Here is an 18,241-nt window from a genome sequence, read left to right on the forward strand (position 1 = left end):
TACAATGTGTTCTGGACACTGCAGCAGGAATAGTTTGCCTGTTTTTTTTTTTTCCCATCCCAGTGATTCATGTGTCTCTCAGCAGCTTCTGTGCTGGAAGAACACTTCTAAAGAGGTGTGAGCAACAACATCAGACCCAGAGGCCTGTTCCAGGAAGCAGGTTTATTGAGTTATCTAACTTTTAATCTAGTACATGTTGAGTTTACAGGCTGATGCAGGGATCAGATGGGAGGTCTAGCAGTTTTGGAGAAAATAGTCCACTGAAGTGATGAGATGCTCGGAAAATGACCCATTTGTTTTTCACAAGTTTTTGGGGTAATGGGAGTTTTTACTTAAAAACACATGAGCCCAACAGTGAGTCATGAGTTCTCTGCATCCATCCAACTATGACCGAATCACTGATGAGGATCGACAGTATTGTCAATCCTCACACACATATTATCAGATCAGCTTATTCCAGATAGCGTTAGCTGTGAGTCTGAGGTAGCAGGGTGAGTTTCCACAGCATGAAAGGCAACATCCAACACTGTAAATGTATGTACTCATCACAAGGGTAACACTGGTTCCAGGATTATGCATAGTTATATAGATTGCAGAGATAGGAAAGTGTCACAAGTAACTCAGGTCTTGGCTCCGAAGGTAAATAAGGTATACGGTGGCTGAGAAAGCTCAAAACACTGCAACTTAAACAGCAACAAATAAAGAAAATACAAGCAGATACACAGGGTATGTTTATTGCCATTTTGAATGTTTTAATCAGAGGAAGTGTTTCATTTGTCATTTCTGGGCTGAATGTTTTACATGTGACCAAATCAGATGGTAACATGATTTAATAATCTGAGATCATCTGTCTGTCTGCTGGTCTGCACTGACCAACCCACATACAATATAACGTACTATTTTGGCTGGACTTCAGGGACCTACCCTATGAATGTGAATGTCTGTCCCTGAGACACTGACTCACTAGGGCTGCCTTTGTCTGACCAATGTAGTAACTTCACCACTCGCCTCAGTCAGGTGTTGCCACTAGCGCCGCCGCAGCCACATTACACAGAGTCTAGCTGAGTGAGCGGCTCAAGTGATGAAACAACAGCTATTCTCTCAGTTTTGACATAAAGAATGACAATCAATATTCCTGCTGTAACGTCGGCCTCTTAATGACATCACTGGAATAAAGAGACATTTAGACTATAGAGATTATAAGGAATAAATGCATTCAAAAAGCTCAATGTATTGGTCTGAATATAAGACTTTTTTGCCCTAGAAATACGTCTGAAAAAGTGTGGTCGTCTTATATTCAGGGTCTAAACAATCACATGTTCATAATGTGTGAGTCAGTCAGTCTAAAGTGTTTAACTTACAGGAGTTTCTGAAGGCTTGTGTGATGTGTTTTTCTGAAATATCATTGTGTGAAAATGAGTCCGAAGCTTCTGAGCACACCGGCTCTCTGCCACCAGGGATTTTGCGCCCCATGAAATGATATCACATTGGGCTCCACCACCACATACAGATCACACCAACCATGCACAATTTCTGTAACGACACCTCTACCTGTGAAGGCTTGCAACTCTCTTGTAGTCTAATACTAACTTTACAATATCTACCGACACTGAGCTGTGATAATATAACACTGTGTAGACATGCATACAAATAAAACACACATTTAATATGTACATTCTATTAATGATGATAAGCACTGTCCAATTTCTATTTGTGGACGTGTGCTGCAGTGTTTTATGCACAAAATACAGTGAAATGTGTTTGCTATCATTGGCTAACCTGGCTAAAACTGGTTTTCTGACTTTTTAACTGGAATGACACAAACTCAGGTGTGATGTCATTCCCAGCTCCGACTTCCAACTTCTGAGGTAAATGGAACGCAGCATGATCCCTCCCAGGTCATATAATACAGATTTAATACAAGTCATACAGTAATGCTTATAAAGCTTAGAAATGTCACCAACTTTACAACATTCAGGCTTCCAGTGATCTCAAAGAGCAAAAGTATGACGTAAGCAGGGTCGGTGCTATGTACTACTGTATCACTGTATCATAATAACACCTCTTCACACACATACATCTCAATGCTTATCAATAGCAACACTAAACACAATAAAAGATACAGAGCAGAGTCTCAGTCCAACACCCCTGATGAAGCTCTGACTGACACCTCACACTGATTTCCTCCTCTTGCCGAAGACGTTGTTGATGAGTTTGGCCATGGACTTAGAGCCACTGGGGCGTCTCCTGCGCTCCTTGGCTTTGCTGCCCATGCTGGCGTTGTGCACCATCTTGGAGAATATGAGTGCCACCTCCTGGTAGTGCTCTGCCGCTGACAGCTCGTAGAACTGGCAGTGAAATTCACCAGCCAGACGCTGACCTTCTTCATGCCGTACCTCTCTCATGTGGCACAGGTCCTGTTTGTTGCCCACCAGAAATATAATAGACTCCACGTCCCTGAAGGTCACAGAGCAGAGCAGGAGCACACAGTGAATACACCGCTCTGACAGTGGTTTTCACTAGTTCTGTTTACGTGCACACAACATTATAGATGTTTACACAAGCAGCTTACAGGAGTGTTCTATTAATACTGTTCAGTTACTGTACATGAGAGTAGGGCCACATTATGTCAGAGTGCCAGAGTTTACCTCCATGTTAAAATGGTTTCAATTTCCAAAAGCTAGTAAGTGGACCTTGAGTTTACATTATTAAGGTCAAGTTACTATGCTGTCTGAGTCTGCAGGTTTTCATACAAACCACACTCATCACTGCAGGCTGCTGTGAAAACCTGCAGTTTTGACGTCCATGACTCATTATTGAAAACTGTCATGATCGCAAGTTATTTCATGTCTGTGAAATGTTTCCTTTTAGCCCTAAAACACAGATTTCACACTGCAACATATCACATCACCATGGCAACTATGGGGCGTCGTTTGTAAAGTTGCTCACACTGAAAATAACATCACCTTTCACCACATTTACAGCAATATTTGCGACCTTAGAAATATATTAAATAGTTAAATCTAAATATTAAATGTTACACCTAAATGTTAAATCTAAATATTAAATATAAATGCTAAATATAAATCTAAATGTTAAATCTAAATGCTAAATCTAAATCTAAATGTTAAATGTTAAATCTAAATGTTCGGGGTGAAACTAAATATTTAGCTACAATGCAAATTCACACTGCCGGTAACCGGAAGTACCGAAATAAAAGCTTGAGATGGTCAGACTGTGTTTATAGAATAAAAAAAATAAAAATAACTACGTAAAATAACAAATGCTAGCTGCTAGCTGTGGTAAGTGGTTACTGTAACAGCTCTGTGTGATTTAATTATATTCGGCTAAATCGGCGGACATGCTGACATGATGCCGAGCGAGCATGGAGCATGGAGAAGGTGACGGACAGTGGAGTGTATCACTGGGTGCGGGGGCAGGATCGTGCTGGCCAAAGTGCTGCCTGTAGTACAGGTCATAAATCCCGCGTCAAATCAAATTTCTCCAAACATTTTTTTTGATATTTTACGTAGTTATTATCACGCTAATGTGTGTTCAATTGTTCATTTCCCCCAATAAGTTTGAATCTGGTTTACACTTCTTACAAAGGAGCTTACAAGGCCTCCCCTTTCCCCACATTGGACTCTCTGATCACATCACTGTTATGCTAATGCCAGCATACAGGCCGAGAGTAAAAGTCACCAAACCGGTTCGGAAGCAGGTACGTGTGTGGCCAGGGGGGGCCACATCTGCTCTTCAGGACTGCTTTGCAACAACAGACTGGAAATGTTCCCACTGACACTGTTACCTCTTACATCAGTAAGTGCATGGATGATGTGACCCACACAAAGACCATCATCACTCGGGCTAACCAGAAGCCATGGCTGACAGGGGATGTCCATCGGCTGCTGAGGGCCAGAGACAACGCCTTCAGAGCCTGGGATGAAACTGGCCTGAGAACAGTGAGAGCCAACCTGTCCCGTGGCATCAGGAAAGCAAAACAGGACTATACAAAAAAGATAACCTGCCACTTCAAAGACAGCAGAGACACGCAGCCTGTGGCAGGGAATTCAGACCATCATGGACTACAAGCCCGCGCCACAGATCTGCGACGACAACATTTCTCTGCTCAACAGTTTCTTTGCACGCAACACAGAGGATGCAATCTGCTCTGCTCTCCACCCAGCCCTCACCCACCTGGACACAACAGACTCATATGTGAGAATGCTGTTCATAGACTTCAGTTCAGCATTCAACACCATAATCCCACAACAACTCATCTGTAAACTGGACCAGCTGGGGCTCAACACCTCCCTTTGCAACTGGCTGCTGGACTTCCTCAGTGAGCGGCCACAAGCAGTACGAGTCGGCAACAACACCTCGAGCAGCAGCACGCTCAGCACAGGGCCCCCCCTGCTGACTCATGACTGCACACCAACCTACAGCACCAATCACAAGGTGAAGTTTGCGGATGACACAACTCTGGTGGGTCTCATCACCAAGAACGATGAGACCCACTACAGGAAGGAGGTCAACCTTCCTACCACGTGGCGCAGAGACAACAATCTCCTGCTGAATGTCAGCAAAACCAAGGAGATTGTTGTTGACTTCCAGAGAGACCACACGGAACACCCACCACTGACCATCGATGGTGCTGCTGTGGAGCGAGTGAGCAGCACCAAATTCCTGGGGGTTCACATCAGTGAGGACCTATCCTGGACCACCAACACTGCATCACTGGCGAAGAAAGCCCAGCTGCGCCTCTACTTCCTCCGCAAACTGAAGCGAGCAAAAGCCCCCGCACCCATCATGTGCACATTCTACCGGGGCACCATTGAAAGCATCCTGACCAGCTGTATCACTGTGGTAGCTGCACTGAATACAGCAGGAAAGCACTGCAACACATAGTGAACACAGCTGGTAAGATCATTGGTGCCCAACTCCCTTCCTTGCAAGACACATACATCACCCGCCTCACCTGCAAAGCTACCTCGATTGTGAGCGACGCCACCCCCCCCGCACACAGTCTGTTCAGCCTCCTGCTTTGTAGGAGAAGGTATAGGAGCCTCCGTGCCCACTCCACCAGACTTACAAACAGCTTCATCCACCAAGCTGTCAGGAAGCTAAATTCTCTCCCCTCAGCCACACCAGGCTGTCAGAAATCTGAATCCCCCCCTCCTTTGCCCCCCCCCCCCTCTCTTGCACTATTATTATTATTACCATCACTATATTTTTTTGCACTGTTACTGTAACAACTTAACTTATACAGGAATTTATGCAGCTACTTCCTACACACACATATATGTATATATATATATATATATGTATGTATATGTGTATGTATATACAGTATATATATTTATATATATATATATATATGCACTTCAAATTTTTACTTTTTAGTATTAGGAGATGTCCATGTCTTATCTGTTGTGCCTGTGCACTTTATCTGTTTTCACTGTGGGATAGTGAGAAACGTCTTCTCCATTCCTTTGTATGTCTAGTACATGAGATTGAATTGACAATAAAGCTGACTTTGACTTTGAACATTTATATTTATATTTAGCATTTAGATTTAATATTTAGATTTAGCATTTATATTTATATTTAGAATTGATATTTTATATTTATATTTAGCATTTAGATTTAATATTTAGATTTTGCATTTATATTTATATTTAGAATTGATATTTAACATTTATATTTAGATTTAATATTTAGATTTAGAATTTATATTTAACATTTATATTTAACATTTATATTTATATTTAGCATTTAGATTTAATATTTAGATTTAGATTTATCATTTAGATTTAACATTTAGGTGTAACGTTTAATATTTAGATTTAACTATTTAATATATTTCTAAGGTCACAAATATTGCTATAAATGTGATGAAAGGTGATTCACAGCATTTTTTTAAACACTGTTTGAAACTAAATGTGGCAAAATGTTGATGTTATTTTCAGTGTGAGATTTTACAAACGGCGCCCCATAGGCAACACATGAGTAAATAACAGATGAATAACAGACAGACTGAAGAAGATTTTGATTAGTTGATGAAAATATTCGCTCATTGTTAGGAAATTGAATTATTCATGAGATTAATAATGATAAATAGATTCATTGTATTTGTCATGTGCTGTGTTATGACAAAATGGATCAAACTGTTTGTCACAGTATATTATAGTGACCTCATACCTTTTGGCAGTTCCCAGTTGTAAATCTCTGATTAGGTGTACAGTGGCTTTGGCAGTGAGGAAGGAGGAGCGGTCACTGATATCATAGACCACAATGAAACCGTCGGCCCAGTGGATCTGGTCATTTAAGGTAGACTTGCCGTCACAGGCCTGAAAAACAGGAAATGACCAGTTAAAGACAGCCTTATAAAGAGCTTTGTCACCACTAAGTGTGATATCAGACCCCTCCCCATACATGTTTGATTTGTAGTCCTCCAGTACTGACATATATGGGTCAATGACGTATAAGGATTTATTTAAAAATAATAAATATGGGAATATCTATTGCAGTAATTCAAACATTAAGAATGTTGAGTACACATAAATACACATGAAAATAGTAAATTAGGTGTTTTATGTGTTTTTCCATCTCGATGAATTAGAACTGACCTTAAAAAAGTCATGTGGTGCGACCATGATCTATCTTAAAATAAATGAATTTAAGTGTTTTGAAACAAATTATTTGCATGTCTTTTAAGTTTTTGTAAATAATAATCTCATATTTATGTTCTATTATGTCACAGTTGCCTTCTGAAATGTATGTAAGACTTATTTTTCCTGTAAATTGCTTAGAAATGATTGAAAAAATTTAAAAATACAATTAGTTAAGCATACTGTATCAGTGATTAATATTAAAAGTGATATTTTACTCTGAATTTAATACAGTTATTGGTATTATTGGTCGCACCACATGATGTTTTGTCACTTTAAATAACAGAAAAATTACTAATAACTTGGGGTTTTTGAAAAGTTAAAGTGATTACATATAAAGGAAAGGTACTACATATATATGGTATTTTTTTTATCAATGTAAACCTTTTTCTAACTGAAAAAAATGCAGTTAGACTGAAAATGTAGGCGTCACGTCATTGACCCATATGTTACAATACCTCACATCCAATGTGGGGTTTATACACACAGTTTAGAGTTGGTGATGCTGGGAAGCAGCTGCATGCTTGACTGGCTCTGCAAACTAAGATGGATGATGCTGACTAGATTTTGCTTTATACTCATTCATATTTGTTATGTGACAAACACAATCCATGATAGCACATGTGGGTGCAGAACATGATGAAGTGGGCGAAAAAAAAGAAATAACATTAGAATCACAAATGTTATCATCTACAAATCCCAAAACTACAATTTTCACATCAGTAATAAAGTTATAAGATATGATGACAGAATGAAAAGACTAACGTGGAGTTCAGCACATACAATATTAAGTTATCCATTATCTTGAAAGAAGTAAAGGGTTTAAGCACATTTTGGATTTAATAGCTTAATAATTAGCTTTGTGAGATAAAAGTGAACTATTTTTGAATCAGAGCAGTAAATGTCACCTGACACACTTTTCTGCTTTTGTCTCTTTGATCTTCATCAAGACCTTTCAGTGGACTAAAAACAGAGTGTATGGTTTGACACAGTGCACTGATTTATTAGATCAAGGATTGGTTATGAATAGAGAATAGACTTCCCACCCATAAGAACATGCTCACGCACAAAATGAAGCTGCTCTGTGCTCAGAGTGTACCAGTGAGCATAGAAAACACAATTCATGTCTGCGAGTATGAATGCATTCAACTGAGTAGATACGTGACCAAGCAGCAGCAGTAGAGGTTAGGTTGAGCTAGGTGTTGTTTAGTTTACTGATTAAAGCAGCAGCTGGATAGAGAAGGTTCATCACTTGGCAGCAGGGTGACAGCAGTAGGTGTAGTAGAGAACAGTGTGGTTAGTTGAGGTACAATAGGTGACTAGATAAGTAGATAGCAAATTGAATATGTGGATTAGATAGAGATATAAGTGAAAATAATGTAAGCGATGAGGCTGTGTGTGAGGGAATAAATCAGTCCCACATTCTGGGTTTTACTAATCACTTTTATCGAGGGCCCAAACCCACATTAGCATGCTGCTATTAAAGTTCTCTCTATTCCCCCTCAACTCTCTGCTCCCCTTCTCATTCTTCTCTCTCAACCCATCTCAACTCTCTAAAAAACCCCCGGCTGTCTGAACAACGCCGTCCAGCAGCTGCTAGTATCATCACACCTATTGACACCGCATCATCAAACATATGCAGACAAGATGACAGAACACAGTAGACCCATGGTGATGATTTGATGAGTGGATCAGGTAAGTTAGATATGGTTAGTAAGTACCATACAATGTAACTGTGGTATAGGAACAACATGACATGATAAGATGATTCTTAGTATAAATTGCCATTACTGTGTGACATGACATAATAACATGTAATATGACATCATACTGTATATTTTAAAAAAAAGTGAAATGCTCATAATGTTACATAATTGTAGCACATGATCAGATGTTGATCCAGAGTAGACCACCACTTGGATCATCTGCAACTCAGTTCATACTGACACACTGAGGCATCATCTCATTGCAGGTCACATGCTGCTTGGCTTTAGTGACCAAGCTGGCGTTGCTACTAGGAATGGCAATAAATTCAATGATATAGTGTTTAAATATCATTTAACCAACTCATCTCAAATCTGAGGGAGAGAGAGAAATAGAAGTCCAGGAATGTGGGTCACCACCATGACACCTCTTTTTTCTGAAAAGGTTTGATAATATTGATGATAACATCTTATTATTATTTCTCCCTATATCGCTAACTCACCTGAGAGCAGGGCTCATACAGCTCCAGACTAATCTGCCTCCCATCCACAGACAGACGCTTGCTGTACATGCACTCTGTGGAAGAGAGAGGGAGGAGAGAGAGAAGGAGAGAGAGGGAGGAGAGAGAGAAGGAGAGTGAGGGAGGAGAGAGAGAAGGAGAGAGAGAAGGAGACGAAAACAGGTTGAGACTCATGAATTCTCTTCAGTGCTGGGTCCCTTTGTACACACACACACACACACACACACACACACACACACACACACACACACAGACACACACAATTTTAAATTCAAACTTCATACAAAAACATATTCATAACTTTCAGAAGCAGACATTACAACATCAATAAGTAATTATATAACAGACTGTGGGGCAAAAGCACAAGACTAAAAGTAGAAAATATAATACTGCACCAATAGATGTGTTTGTTTTCTGTGAAACGATTTCAACTCTGGTTAATGTTCAGCACATTTGCATATTGCCAGATGAATTGTATAGTGTATAAAAGGGTTTCATTTCTAGCTTTAACACATTTTATAATGGTTTGTTGTGTTACTGTTCAGTGCAGAATATTTCTAATTACTAATAATGAACTAATGCTATATTTCAGTATCACTGTATTGCTGATTAGAGTAAAGTTACATTTTAGCTTCTTACAGTCTGTGTGTGCACATTTTTGAACCTTTGTTAAGAGGTCGTCATCAAAATGTATCATGGAGCAGTTCCTCTCTGCAGAGCTGATCTGGTCACAAGCCAAACAGTGGCATACTGAAAGTGAACAGGCTCAGATGAAACTAAATTATTCTTGGGGAAACAAAGGTCTATTGAGCTGCTATCAGAGACGTATGTGAGTCATTCTCCTTGCAGGTCAGGAAGCCTTTCAGGAATCCTGCAGAATATCATGATTATAGCCTGGCTCTTCAGATCAGATGGTGGCTAACAGTCTTCAAAATTACACTACATATATCAAATATTTAGGCCATGCTCTTAATATTGAGTTTGTATAAAATGTAAATGTGTCACAAGCATAGTTGTACTGTTCCACCTGTAGTGAAATACTTGGCAGCAGTATTAGAAAGTGAGATAAGAGGATTGAAGGTAGAAGGTGGAGAAAGACAAACAGTGTATAGAAACTAGAAACTAGCCAACCTAAAACACACATGATGTAGATAATGACATTTTACAGGACAGTGAAGTGTTGATCATACAGTATGTATATGCAGAAATAAAGGGGTTACAATATAGAATATTTCTATTCATGACAGGGCTTGGTATTGTCTGTAATATAATGTCTTTGCTCATTCCTTTCTTTAAGGAATATACTTTTCTTTGGGATTGAATATTGAATATTTAATGTAAATATATAATATTCATCATCTGTGTGCTAGAGTGAAAAACTGTAACAAGTTTTATATAATATTGATAACACATTATATTTAACCCTTACATACCCTTGCAGTATGTTCCAATCAGAAAGTGTCTATACCAAATTTTGAGCCCCAGTTGTGTTTAGAAAGCATCAATAGTTGATCTGACTGATCAATAAATGTGATTAAACCTTGATTCATGTGTCAGAGAGCAGAGAGAGTGTATTTTTTAGCTTTTACACCACTAAACATCTCCTATCACACAATATCATGTCCTATTTGACCTCAGACATGAAAATATAACATAGTAATAATGATGGAAATGTATTTTATAACTTTATGGAAGTGTTGGGTTTATTGTATAACCATTAGAGCCATCAGTCTTCACTGCTACATCATAAAAAGAAATCCTTATTAAAACTATGAACTATTCATTTCACTAAAACACATGTCAATAGATACAGAGATAATTTGACCCAGAACAGCATCAATGGACACAAATGTGTAGCATCTATACGAAAGTATAACATTTTAAAATATTTTCATCTTTGTGCATTTTGGGTCACTTTGGGAAAAGTCATCAGATTTCAGGCTATATTTATGACATTTGGGGTGTTTTTACAGCTGTTAAAGTATGTAAGGGTTAATTAAAGTAAGTCAGTCAGTCAGTGGAAGTCAGCGGTCACTCATTCACTCCACCGGCTGCACATACAGAGGCAGCAGGCATGTTTCTTATCACACAGTGTTTCTGTTTAAAAGAACAATAATTACCTGAAGAAGACGCATACTCGCCAATAAAACGCCGTGTGAGGAAACGGACGATCAGAGCTGCAACGTGCACACACACAAAGAGAGAGAGAGAGAGAGAGAGAGAGAGGGGGGGTTCAGGTTCAGGTGATTCAGAGGCAACACTTTGTTTATCTGTGACGCACAGCAACTTGCTCCACAGATCTCCTACCTGATTTCCCGACGCCTTCACTGCCCAGTACAGCAATCTTCATCTCATTCATGTTCTCTGTGGAAATAAGACAAGGCTCCAGTAGAGAAATATCCTTCACATATCATGCTCTGCAGAGCCGATGTGAGAGAGTGCAGGTTGACAGTGAGCAACAGAGCTGATGAGCAGCCAGGTGACACCGCCTCTACAGACTGGTGGGCGGCCCTTCAGGAGGCTGGGCAGGACCTCCAGCCATCCATCCATGGATAGATGCCTTAACTATACTTCACTGGAAAATAACGAAAAGGATATCAGAAAACTTAGCAATAAAACATGAACTTTGAACAGAATAATAGAAAAATAAAGATAAAGAGGCTAACTGTGATATTGGTCTCATAATTCATAACAGTGTACATGTAGGTGTCTCTTTGACATGTGAAGCCAGTCTAAACAGGCTGCTGACTGGCATTCAAACTGAGTATGTCACTGACCAGGACACTGTCCCAATGCCCATATTTGCAGTATTTGCAAGAAGTAAAGTGCGTAGGGGAGACCGGGGCTTGTTGTCACACTTTTTACACTCTTATATATTTCTTGGAATCAATACATCTTTTTTTTTTTTTTAAAGTGTACCAAATGAAAGACCAAAAGTCTCACGTATATATTTTGTATTCATGTCATTTTCATATCTTGTGTCAGTGCAGAGTTATAGGCAATCAAATGGAGAGTGTGAACATGTGACATGTTGCCCCACCATCGGGTAAGTTGTCTCACTATACGGGGTAAGATGTCACACTGGATTTTGCAACTAATAAAACAAGGACAAAATGATTGTTCTTTATTTTACTTGAAAGTGAACATACAGCACAGACAATGTTTATCATTGAGTTTGAAAAAGTCATTGAACATGGCCATTGACTATGGCTCTCAGCCTCAAATGCCTGTTTTACCTTTCTTAAACTCAAAATTCCAGATTGAATTGAACTACAAAAATTATGAAACATAAACCAGTCCTGAAATGTGGCCATAGTTCCAACAACAACTGGCAGATCCATTCATAAAAACTCAAACAAAACCTGACAAACGAATTTCCTCACTAAGTCATATGTCACAACTAACCCCAACATGACTGAAACATGTTGCCCCAAGCTACCATGTTTGCTAAAGCTAGCTCTAGTTTAAAGTTAGCTTAAAACAGAACAATGACTGAGGTATGACAGGATGCTTAATTCTCTCCTCTAACAAGTCCACATTTATCACTGTTGGTATTTTCACCTAAAAGAAGTTTATTTTGAAATATATCAAGTTGATATTTTTTACTTTGGGTTGTGCAAAATGGTTCATTGGTGCTCATCTCAGCTCACAATGTGCTATTCTCTTCTCAGACAGGACATGACCCCCGACCATGTAAAGGAAGAAAACTACTATTCCACTTTTTAGTTGCGCCCTCTGGTGGAGAAGATAATTGCAATGTGACAACTTACCCGTGTGACAACAAGCCCCGGTCTCCCCTACTCTGCAACGTAATCCCAGTAACCTCCAACAGTGCCTGAGTGCCTGTTCTTACTGCAGAATATGGAGATTTATCAGAGGGCACTGGAAACTTTTAAAGAGATGTTAAAGAAGCAGGTTTATTAACAATATATTAATGAGGGGGAGCTAGACCGATACAAAGCTTTTAAAACATATAGAACAACGTTGATGTAGAATTTCTCTGTTACTGCTGACAGTCACAACCTTCTGTGGTCTCACACACACACACACACACACACACACACACACACACACACACACACACACACACACACACACACACACACACACACACACACACACACACACACACACACACACACACACACACACACACAGCCACCAGTGCACCAAATTATACAGCATGATGTCATTTACTACCTCAATTTAATGACTCACTGTTCATTGCACTTAATCAGTGTTGTATCAATCACTGATTAAAGACAGTCCATCACAAATCCCTCAAAAATGAAAACAACAAAACAAAACATCATAACAATCAATCAATCAATCAATCTTTATTTGTATAGCGCCAAATCACAACAAAAGTTATCTCAAGGCACTTTACACATAGAGCAGGTTCTAAACCGAACTCTTTAATTTAATTTAAAGAGACCCAACATTCACACATGAACAAGCAGGACTGAAGCTTATAATAAAATATATGACATTTGTGATGTTGGGAACCAGAGCCTAGTGAAAAGCAACACTTTCACAATATTTAATATTTATGTTGACATTGATGCACAATATCATTTTCTCAGTCTCTAGAAAAATGTTGATCATAAATGATAACTACCTGTGGAGGTTCTACATACCTGTCTAATGTTTGGACATGAAATGTTTCAGACTGTATCCACAATACTTTTTTATTCTAAAGGAAATTGAACATGTCATCAATTTCATCTTCTACATGTCTGTTGATTTACCCTAAAAGCAGCTGATAAAACTTACCTACGACCTGGTGATGTGTGAACATGCATTTTAGTGTAAGTATGGGTACTGAAGCAGACCCACAGTTTCCCTGTATTGTATACTGTGATCACTAACAGTAGTAGTGTTCAGTGGATGTGGTTCCCTGTGGGGAGAGACATCTGACATCATCTTATTTCTTTTGTTGTTTTATATGCTCTGAAGCAACTGTTGTGTTAGATTCACAGTTTCTCATTTGAGCTTGGTTCTGTGGATGAAATGTGTACATGCAAATCAGCCAAATAACTGCAGACCTCTGACCTCTACAGACCCTCCTCTAAAATGTCAATCCAGATCTTATGTAATGTTCTGATAAGCTACATGTTTCCATCAGCTGTAAACACACCAGCTGTCCAGAACAGTTGATTCATTTTTCACTGGATCACAATCTTTCTGAAAAACTCTGGAGTTTCAGGAGAGGACTTCCTGAAGGATTTGATGCCTTCTGCTTCAGCTGCTGTACAGATGAAGGATAACCATTCAAGGTGCAAAGACTATATATATATATATGATGTACTTTTGAAACTGGATAATATCAACCATACCCTCTAACTACTAAAGAAACAAGGCCAAAGACACAGAAATATAATGTACCCATGAGATTCAAATTCCTGTAAGTCACAGGGTCAAAGGTCACAACCCCAACATCTAGATCCTGGCCTCAAGAAAAATATGTATGTCAGACAGATGTCACTTTTAAAAAATAGATTTGGCCATCAAGGTCATGTCATCATTGTCCATTTGAACAGGAAAGTTACAAAAATACATTTAAGACTATTTAGCAGTAAACTGAATAAAAAAGGAATATATAACTAACCTTATAACAAAACTATATCTTTTAAATGTACAAGAATTAAATTCTTCTTCTATATTTCTAAGCAATGAACATATTATAAAGCCACCTCCTTTAGCCACATTAAGACACTGGAGTAGAAGCAGTGCTGGGTCTCTGTGGTGATGACAAGCAGTCAGTGTAGTGAAGGGCTCATAGGTACAACATGCTCTCAATCCTAAATATAAGGTGCAAGTTGCCCTTAAAAATTCCAAGACACTGTAAGCACACCTACAGTATACTTTAGTTTTGACCACTAAATCCTATTTTTTAGTAGCTTACTGTTACTTTTTTCTAATTTTAGGAAGATATTAATATGAAAATATTGATTTATACAACTTTCTTTTAACCATGACCACAAAGGTGTTGTAAGTTGTTTTTAAAACATCTAAGCGGCAACATTTTCCTCACAAGTTTTTGTGACTACATCTAACTAACTGTACCATCTCCAGGTAGGATGCAGCTTGACAGTGTGGGTGACTGAGTGAAAGACAGATACAGAATACCACAATATTATGATTGTGTTCAGTTTCAGCCAGCAACCCACACAGCAACATTTCACAGCTTAAACTGCCTCCCTGTTCTGAGCCTGGCTAATAAAAGCAAGTGTGATTATGATTGTGACTCTGAAGGATTGATTTTAAGGATGAATGATTACATTATCGGTGCCATGTGTACTGATTATTATACATCTTATCACGGAATGTAAATCAACAGCATCCTGACATAAATAAATAATGCTAAGCTAGCTGAAACAGATTTAAAATGCCCTTTGGCAGGTTACCCTCTGTCAAAGTCGTGTATTCTGTTCAATGTAAGAGATATGCTCTCTGCTGTTCAGGACCATTTAAGGGGTAAAATCCCAGTCAAGACCTCCAGTGTACTTTGTCATCTTAGTGCATGTAATGTAACATTACAGACAGGATCTCACATACTCCCTTTTCTCTCATGTCACAGAGTGGGAGCTCATAGGCAGTTCAGAGATGACTTTATTTGTATTCATTCAGGCTCTTCAGTATGTCCATTCTCTCCTTCCTATTTCTCATGACACACTCAGATTATGAGTGATCACAGCAAACATGTTTCTTGTGAAGGCGGATGGTGTATCACTGTGTACTGTGATGTTTTTTACTGGCATTTAATACTTTCCATTACATTACATATACACATATATTATATACATTCTCTTGCACTACAGTCTCCATCTTACAGTTTACATTGTCTTTGCACTACTGTCCTGTCAGTCTATATAGTTTGTGCATAGGCAGGCACAGTCTTTGTCTCTTACACTATTATGTTATGCATATGTATGTTTTATGTTTTATGTCTTGAACTTTCTGCCTGTTTAACTGAAATGGTCTTTCATCCCAAATATATTGTATACTTTTATATGGATGAGTTAACAATAAAGAGAGTGTGAGTCTGAGTCTATGTGTAGGTAAGCCTAAAGCTATTTTAATAAGTGAGCTGCTACAGGAATAAAGTAGGTTTTGTGGAGATACTGTAGGAAATAATTACCAGAAGTAATTCTATAGCTTGTTTAAATGGATGGCTCTGCTGCTCCATTCATTTAACAGTTCATGGCCCCATTTCCCAAAAGCATCTCAAGGCTAAGATGATTGTAAAAATCCATTTTTACAAACTTTTTCAAGCATATGTGGGCGTTCAAACTGACATTACCTGTACATGAAAGATGCAGCTATCTCATTTGAATGTGTACTAGTAAAAGACCAGGCTCAACTTTTAATGCAACACAATGAGGCATCGTCTGGCAAGGTTCTGCATTGGCCAATCACATACATGCACACACACACACACACACACACACACACACACACACACACACACACACACACACACACACACACACACACACACACACACACACACACATTCCTGGTGGATTAACTTTGTAATGTGATTGCAGTGTTTCTGCTGTTAACCTCATGATCACTGTGATGAATAATAAAACAGTAACCGTCATGATCATTTTCCAGAGTTGTGAAATCCTGTCTGTGAAGTATTATAAACAGCCGTGCACTGTTTTAGTGTTTGATAAACCTTTAAATACATTAATCTGTAGGTCCAACTCAACTTCCTTGACTGTATTTCATTGTTTCACCAACAAAACACCTCCACCAAAACAGCCCGTGGTATTACAGTGCTAATGTAGGTCTGAAAACTGCTAGAGATGTTTCCCAAAACCATCAGAAATAACCGTGGACTAATGAGCATCTTCTACCCATTCTACAAGCTCTGCAACCTGCAGAGGAAACCATAACCTACATGTTTTATTAAACATTTGTTTTTTGTTCATATAGGCTAAGTTACACTGGGTGACTTGTTCCTTTATTATGAAGGTTTTGGTCATATAAGTTTGTTTAGAAATGGCTCCAAAGACTAATAACACGTTTTCTCACTTCACTTCATCTCATGTTGCAGTTGGTGTGAGGGACGATGATATTTAAAGGTCATTATAAATAGGTAGCAAGCAAGGTGGATCTTTGGATAATTCTGATGCTTAAAAAAATGAAAAAGGAGATGTCAGTTTTCTCCACTGTTACACCTGACATAACCAGAATGAATGCTGATGGTGCACAGTGGAGCAATTAACTTGAATTTGCTGTATGAATCCTCTCAATAATAAGAGAGGAAATGAGCAAAGCAATAGATAAATTGATCTTTTAAAAGTTGGACTGAAGCGTGTGACTATCCACTGTACACTGTGGAGACATTGTGCTTGCAGGGAACCATAATCTGCCAGGACCTCAAGAAGGTTCAGCAGAGGATGTACTTCCTGCTGCAGCTGAAGAGATTCAACCTGCCAAAGCCAATGATGGTGCACTTCTACACCTCCACTGAGTCCATCCTCACCTCCTTCATTACCATCTGGTACACTGCTGCAACTGCCAAGTACAAGGGCAAACTGCAGCATATCATCCGCTGTGCTGAGAAGGTGATCAGCTGCAACCTGACGTACCTCCAAGACCTGCACTCCTCCAGGACACTGAGCTCCCCTCTCAGGCAAGAGGCTGAGGTCTGTCAACACCAAAACTCTACACCAGGGGTATTCAATTCTAATTCACTGAGGTCCAATTTGTGAAGGTCCAGAACATCATAATGTCTGTGTTCTTATTCAGTAGCTTGAAGTAGCATTGTAGTTCCATCAGCATCTGTGTCTAGTGGCTACATTGTAGACTGTCACATAAATACAGTACAATTCATTTATTAGTGTTTACACTCAACTTGTCGGATTCAAATCAATAATCAAATAAATCAAATAGGAATAAAAAAAGAATAAGATAAATAAGAATAAAAAAGTATAAGATTAACAAATCTTCTTTTCTTATATCAAATAAAGATGGCATTTTAAAATAAAGTGCATTCTTCGAGCATGCCAGAGAAATAGCTTCCTCTCATATGCCTCCTCTTTGTCTCTCCTCTTTTCTCCGTGTGTATCTCACTGAGAGTCGAGTCTCTCCACGTGTCTGAATGCACAGATTTGATTGGCTGATCAGCATCACGTGAGGGCCGCTCCACTTTTACCGTAATAGCTGAAGAAGCTGCACCTGTTAAAACCATAGACTGTATATAAAATGGACGTAACATCCGTGACGTCACCCGTTGGTTTGTGGACTGCTGCTTGGAAGCGAATAGTTTCCGATCTGGGCAGCGCCATCTTGAAAATTTCAGGTGCATGCCGGGTAAAAAAAAAACACGGAT

At 39.0% G+C, this 18,241-nt stretch overlaps 1 protein-coding gene across 1 annotated transcript; it reads right to left on the bottom strand.

The window, feature by feature from the left end:
- Positions 1-2,171: 2,171 nt before the first annotated feature.
- rergla (RERG/RAS-like a) lies at positions 2,172-11,283 on the bottom strand. The gene is made up of 5 exons (XM_062443990.1): positions 11,203-11,283; positions 11,016-11,072; positions 8,878-8,951; positions 6,202-6,350; positions 2,172-2,457 (listed from the first exon to the last, which is right to left on the bottom strand). Exons 1-5 carry the CDS (start codon positions 11,252-11,254, stop codon positions 2,172-2,174), a joined length of 618 nt encoding a protein of 205 aa, XP_062299974.1. The 5' UTR covers positions 11,255-11,283.
- Between the last annotated feature and the right edge of the window lie 6,958 nt (positions 11,284-18,241).

Source organism: Scomber scombrus, chromosome 22 (assembly GCF_963691925.1).
Source record: "Scomber scombrus chromosome 22, fScoSco1.1, whole genome shotgun sequence".
NCBI lineage: Eukaryota > Metazoa > Chordata > Actinopteri > Scombriformes > Scombridae > Scomber > Scomber scombrus.